Source organism: Rhipicephalus sanguineus, chromosome 1 (assembly GCF_013339695.2).
Source record: "Rhipicephalus sanguineus isolate Rsan-2018 chromosome 1, BIME_Rsan_1.4, whole genome shotgun sequence".
Classification (NCBI taxonomy): domain Eukaryota; kingdom Metazoa; phylum Arthropoda; class Arachnida; order Ixodida; family Ixodidae; genus Rhipicephalus; species Rhipicephalus sanguineus.
In genome coordinates, this window is record NC_051176.1 from 64,406,537 (window position 1) to 64,413,793 (window position 7,257).

Here is a 7,257-nt window from a genome sequence, read left to right on the forward strand (position 1 = left end):
AAATGTTTGAGGCTCGTGTACTTAGATTTAGGTGCACGTTAAAGAACCCCAAGTGGTCGAAATTTCTGGAGCCCTCCACTACGGCGTATATCATAATCATATGGTGGTTTTGGGACGTTAAACCCCAGATATTAATATTATTGTTTCAAGATTCATTATATGCGTGCTGACTTTGAAGGTTCCGAATCTGCGAGCTACCAATACACCTAGCCCGCTGGCGCCCTACAGGCACAGTCAGGCGCCTGGAATGCGTTTTGAAAGGCACGCCGTGTCAACAAACGGAATTGAAGACTCTTCAAACGTTCTTCGACTGTGTATTGAAAAACGCTAAAATGCGTGAGTGGTCAAACCACTAAACCTAAATTATTTGCGCATTGTTAGCTCGATTCTGTGGTATCACTACCGCCAGGTACTATTTGCGACATGTGTTTGTATACGTATTGTACGGCAGGCATGAGAATCTGTCCGTGCACGTGCTCGGGAATACATTTTTTTCCCCTGCGCCTTCATGCTTGATTCGCACGAAATGTGAGCCTGAAACAATAGCAGAATGCCTGAACGCACTGTGAAACAGGAAATGTCTTACAAGAGCGAGCAATCTCTTGTAGTTCTTCTTCTTGGCAATCCGAGACAACGCAGATGCCCCAGCGAAAGCCTTGCGTCCTCGGGTGGTTCTGGTAATTCATGAGTGTAGGGGCCTGCAAGGGTTATAGGGCGTCAATCGTGAAAAGTACAACAGTTATGTACACCTCGCATGAAATGTGCGACACTTGCATGCGTTAATTTGGCAGGCGTTTAAGTATCAGGAAAGGCTGAAGCGACAGCACTGAATGCCTGAGGCCCCGCAAAACTATGGGCCGACACAACACCGACATGACACCGTAGCGGACGATCGGCCGACTAGTCGGTGGGCCGTGTTGTTGAACGCCCGGTCACAATAGGCCAGCACGATGACGATACCGACAAGAAGACGCCGACGATTGGCGGACGAGCGCTTAGACTGTCGCTCACAGGCATTCTGTTATATTCTGCCGGCGGCAGTTGTGCCGATGCGCCCGACGGCATGGTACTCATACGTATCCCCATTTGCAGTCAAACGGCGGACAACCGTGAACGGAACATTCGAAGATGCACAGGAGGCAACAGCTGAAGGGAGAATTGAACTGAAAAGGAGAAAATCGCCGGGGCCATTCTGTCCTGATTAAGCGATCTTTGTACCGCTGATCATAAGCAACGCATCCTTTATATTTTAACAGCGAAGCTGTTCCCGGTCGAGCCTTTCATGTCCGCGATCCGCGTGGTAACACTTGTGGGCACCCTCACCGGTTATGCGCCTCAGGCATTGGGTAAATCCCACTACTCACCACTGGTTCACTAAAGTGAAGGCAACAGTCAGCCCAACAATCGGGTATGTGGCACAGAAATCTGTGCAGCCTATCAGAAAACAATCATCATCTTAAACGCGCATGTGCCACAAAAATTGGGTAAATCCCACCGCACACAACTTCCACTAAAAAGGAAGAAGGCAACAGTTAGCCCAACAAATGGCGTGCGCGTTACCACAGTCGCACCACTGTGACGTGATACAGTGAAACCTCGGTGATACGAATCTCACGGGACCCCCAAAAATATTCGTATCATCCGAAATTCGTATCACCAGAAAGCATGGAAAATTACCATGCGACAAAAGAAAGCTAGCGTACATTTTCATTTATTGTTTGTCAGGGCTACGGCAACGTCAGGAAGAATCCTGAATGATTGTCAGTTAAGTTTTTAGATGTCGGCAATCATACCAGCACTCGTAAATATACGGTCCGTACGCGCGCATTTAATTAATGAACCAGGTGCGTTGTGACCCGCGACACTCGGAGGCCGTGGCGCGCCTCTGAAGGTTTATTCTGAAAAGTGTTCTTCTTACACCGTGATTCTGACGATTTGGCAGTGTGGTGCGCATGCCCACGCTTGCGTTCCCGCGCTCGCACGTGCTTGGCGCGTCTTCCGCGACGGCGCGGACCGCACCTCTTCGAACCTGGGTGGTAGCGAACGTTCGTATCAAACGTCGCTGGGTGAAAATTGAATCGCAACAACCGTACTCCATTACATTGAGGCCAATGGGCCTTGGCCGGGACCAACGAAATATTCGTATCACCCCGAAATTCGTATGAGCTGTGATCGTATCACCGAGGTTTCACTGTACTTCGTTTTTATAAAAAGTGGTGGCTATTCGCGATGTCCGTAGACTGTCGCGCCGCACCGCGGCGCATGGCGGCAACGACTCTTGAAGGATAGGCAGACGACGACGCGTGTTTTGGCTGCTTTAGTCAAATGCCTCGCGCCTTTGTACTCTTCTTATGCGCGTCATGGCCAAGAAGCACAACAACAATCGAATGTGCTGCGTGCCCCACTGCACAAACCGAGCTGCCCCTAAGAAGATAAGCCTCCATTCGTTCCCGCAAGATTCGCGGGAAAGAAAGGAATCGGTGTTGAAGCTTCGTATCGGTAAGCCTGTGACGCCGCCGATGCGGGTCTGCAGTGCACATTTCATCCCCAGTGATTTCTTCGGGAGTAATACAGGTGAGTGGAAATCACTCACTTTTCGCTTTAATTGACGTAGAGTCCCATACGTGCTAGCGTGGCGCGACGCGATGGACAGTAAACAAAAAAATGCTGCAAACTGCGGGAAGTTTAAGGAACGAGCAAGCAAGCGAGCAAACCTAGTGGACGCGAAGTTGCTTGTTTTCGTGTGATCTTCGCAGTTGTTTTTACAGAGATTCAATACCGACTTCGATACACAAGCGAATTCCGTGAAATATTTCAATAAGCTCCGACATTGTACGGGCACTTTTGATCGCGGCCAGGGCCATCGGGATTACGCTCGGTCGTAATCTTATGAAGCTGTTTCGATGCGATCGAATAATATTCATAGCGATTTATGATAACAGTATTGCACGGGCACATTTGATCGTCATCAAAGGCGATCCGAATCGCATCTTTTAATCGTGATTGGTCCAAACTGATCCACGTCGAGTTCGGCGTAGACGTCACCAAAATAACAATCGTCGTGATCTCGATTGCGCCTGATCGCGATCAAGAGATCGTGTAGCAGCACCTGATTCGGACCGAGCCTAATCAAGATCGGCCCTGACCGTGATCAAAAGTGCCCGCGTGACAACGGTTTTGCGCGCGTCGGAGGCCTGTACAATGCAGACAATCAATCTATGCAGGCTTCGATCTAAGGTGACATGATGCGTCCGTTTAACACCAAGCAGTTTTATGAACTTAAAACCGATCGAGAGAGTGTCTTAGACGAAAAGTGGGGCCCTCTGTATCTGCCAATAACTTTTACTGTTCATTGAAACACATATTTTTGCTATTTAACCGAGCTGCTGTGGACACCTGAGAGGAAAAGGCTCCTGTCTACAGCTGATGTGCTGTCGCAGATCGTGCAAAACGTTTCGCACCGCGCTGAAGAACACGCAACGAGCTGTGTTTACAAGGGTCTCTCCGGGAAAAGCGGAGCGCCTATCATCCCTCGAACAGCCATCTTGAGTCGACTTGCGCGCCACCTACAGTTCGCGGACAGTGCGAATATTACTACCTCAAAGCTTAAGGACAGAGGATAGGGTTGTGAAATAAAAAAAATCGTAATTTCCTTTTTTTCCGGTTTAGAATAGTAAGGCCTGCCTTAACAATATCCAGTGCTCCGCACATTTTTGCGCGCTTTGATTTAGCCAAAAGAACCATGTTTTCGAGAGAAACTGCCGAGCACCGAAGCCCCTTTTTCTCAGACGGTGCAAAACCTGATCTTTCTACCTCTAATGATGTTTTCCAAAACGGAAACTGGTAGCTTCCATAAGCTTAGCAGGTTTTTAAAAAAAGTATTCCGGGTACTTGAAAGCACATGGTGCATTTTTCTTTTTTTGAACACGCGTGGCGTTTGCCGAGCCCACTTGCCTTGTGTGTGTGAGACGCCCACGGATACGCGGTTATGGGCATTAATTTTGAGTTTAGTTGCGCCTTTGTTGATTTTGTTGCGGCGGCAAAAGATATGCTCGTGTTGACGTATCAAAGAAACAGTTTAGAAAGTGCAGCATAATTGGAAATAGACACGCTTCGGCTACTAACAGAAACGAGACAGAGAGCACTCGTGCGAGCACTTCAGCAAGTAAGCTTTGTCCTGATTACGCATCGCCGCAAGGACAAAATGTTACCTGTAGTGACGATGGCTAAGCCTTGATTGATGTTGAGCTTCTACAAAAACGAATTACGAGTAACTGTGTCTGCACAGAATGCGGAGGAACTGCGGCACTCGTACAGAACACAATGTATCGTGTTTCTTGGAATGAAAAGTCTCAGGACTGCCGCCTTTGAAACTGTTCTAACTTTCAAAAAGTTTTGCATGGCCCGAGTAAACGTTCTCAAGGCTGTTTGGCATATCACCGAGGCGCAACACCGTGATATGGTTGGGTGAGGTCGACCGCCATCGGCAGTATATGGCCATTAGAGAGACAGAAGATATGACAAAACAAGCCAGGAAACCAAGAAAACAAGAAAACGAAGCGAAAAGCTGATTCGTGTGCTGACTATGTGGCACGTTGCTATTAATTAAATTGTTCAGTACATCGTTTTGAACAAAACAATAAATAAACTTGTCTTTACTCTTTAACTCTCAATATCTCGCGATCGATTTTTTGTTACATTTGCCACATTATCCAAACAACTACAAAATAGATAAGGCTGGTTTTTTACCAGAATAAACTAAACTTCAATACAAAGCTGCTGAACTAGAATGGTGCACGTATGCGCAATGGTTTTCATTTTTGTGACAGGTAAAAAAAAAATAATGACAAAAATTACTGCCTTTGCTAAAAGAATCGCAAAACTGTCAACACTTCAAATAAAATTGCATTTCTAGTTCCATTGCAAGAAGAGAGGCCGACGAATGAAACGAAGCAAGCCAGAACGCTTTACATATAATAGTTTCAGAGAAAAAGGGTCTTAAAGGAGTACTGACACAATTTTGAAGTGCAGCAAAACGGACGTTTTTGGTTTCCTTGGCATGTAGTGTTAACGCTCTCCCCACACCGCATCCGGGAAACACGTATAAATATTTAAGTTTGATTTTAAAGTTTTCATCTCCCAGCATCTGCAAGGCAGCTTCACCGCATGGAGAGCCCTATGACGTTTCAAGTCAGCTCACTTGGTTTGCGAAGTCTGGGTTCTGCATGCAGCCTAAATCACAGAAATCGCTGTCGGAGGCACTGGACGACAGTTCACTCATCATGAACGACGTTCGACCGACAGCAAAGGACAGCAGGTGCATATTGCGTGGGTTGCAGTCTGCCCGTGACGTCACGGGCAGACTTAACACGTCACTATGAAGCCGCCCTCTCGAAACCGAAACCGAAACTGCTGGTTCAAAGAAGCAGTATTAAAAATATATGCAATGCATCCCCAGGCACCACGACACTCTTTTTAGGGTTCTCGACACCCGGGCTTTCATTTAGAGCAACAACCCGAAAAATTTTAAAATTCCTGTCAGTACTCCTTTAAAAAAGCCTTAAAATGAATGGGAGGTATAGGGCCTACCCTGCCCTCAACAAAGTGTGTTTGATAAAGAGTAGCGATACAACATATCGGAGCATCTTAAGCGAAGGCTCCTTTGTAAACCTGTTTATATGAGTGGTATGGTCAAGATGCAATAAAACTATACTACCACCTCAAAGGTTAACAAAGAGTGTTTAATAAAGAGCAGTGATATAACATATCTGAAAGACTTGCGAAACAGAGAAATGCGTTAGCCTGACGAAGGGAACGCCACCAGCTTCGCAGTTTCATCGGTGTCCGCGAAGTGAAGCTGGTTGAATTTTTGCAATGCCAGTGCAAATGCTCGCTCCTCAATGGTAACCGTTGGTCCGCCTTAGTTCAAGGAGTGGTCGCGATACGACGCCACCTAACAGGTACGACCATAGAGTTTCTTACAATAATACCTAGAGGGGAATCTGGCGCTAGTGTGTACGCGGACTCCTTGAGCGGCGCTTCAACCACCATGGGAATGATGGGAAATAGAGGCTGCGGATTTGCTTCGGATGGATTAGGTTCTTGAGATTCGCGACGCTCGTTTGCCAAGTGTAAAACAAAGCGATACGAAGTTATTTCCCGTTCGAACTTGCTTTATTGCTTTGTACGTAAAACTTACTGCAAAAAGTTTGCGTGACTGTGGGATAGAACTGAAACCTGGACAAATTCAACCACCAGGGTATGCATTTCTCTGCAATTGTGTTCCAGATGACGCTTTGCTACAACTGTCAAATACAACCTGTAAAGCTGCAACGTGGCAGCAAACTAAGAAACCTAGCGGTCTTCAGCCTCTTTGAACAACAAAGGCACTGCTTGAGTGCTTTGCAACGCACCCCACTGCCCACGCCTTGCGAAGAACGAAACTGAAACTGTAGAAAAAGATCCGTATACAGTTCGCTAGCTAACGAAATGCAATCCGAAGCCTATACTTCCCATCATTCCGATGGTGGTTGAACGATCGCAGCGCCAGTTTCCTCTCTAGGTTATTGTAAGAAACTCTATGGGTATGACTGCTTGCGTCACACGTGCGTCTGAGCTCGTTCCCGTAGAGGCGCGGTAGACGCGTCGTCCCTGTCCTATATCAGGCGTCTATCAGATTTGTTCTTTCCACGGAGCAAGAAACATTTAAGAGGTGCAACTCCGCTGCTTGAGGCGACCAGGTAACGTCACATTGCCGGGGAGCCACTTTACACTCTAAGAAAAAAAAGCGTATACGTGACTCTTTTCGGAGAGTTCTGACTTGCCACGTATACGACGCTCTTTAAAGAGTCACGGTGACTCTCTTGGTGGGTCAGCGTCGGCGCGCTCTAGGAGCGTTCCCTGACCCTCCAGGAAGAGTGGCAGGACTCTTATCCGAAGGATCACGTTACCACTTATAGGGAGTCAGACGACTCTTGCCGGTAACACTCCTACGGGGGTCAAGTGACCCATACCGAAGCGTCAAGCGACTCCACAACTATTTTAAGCTACTCATTTGACCCTTGCACTACTTTTGCGCGACTACTGTTGAAAATAGTGAAGTATTCATTTTAAGCAAGTCCAATAATACTTGCCGTTCTGCCCAGCGACTGCAAAAAAAGAATATTTCAATTTTAGCATTATTTGAATAAAACTCGTCAAAACAACACGCCTTTCGCAGCAAAGTAATATAGAAAGCGCGAAAAGATGGTCTGTGAT

At 46.9% G+C, this 7,257-nt stretch overlaps 1 protein-coding gene across 1 annotated transcript in view; it reads right to left on the reverse strand.

Moving 5' to 3' along the window:
* LOC119393755 (regulator of hypoxia-inducible factor 1-like) overlaps positions 1–1,065 on the reverse strand; it is a 66,509-nt gene extending 65,444 nt beyond the window's left edge. Inside the window, exons 1-2 of the mRNA XM_037660927.2 lie at positions 1,012–1,065; positions 587–698 (exon numbers count right to left, since the gene is read on the reverse strand). Of these exons, the coding sequence (XP_037516855.2) occupies positions 587–698; positions 1,012–1,065 (166 nt within the window). The remainder of the gene's footprint in view (positions 1–586; positions 699–1,011) is intronic.
* Positions 1,066–7,257: the final 6,192 nt, after the last annotated feature.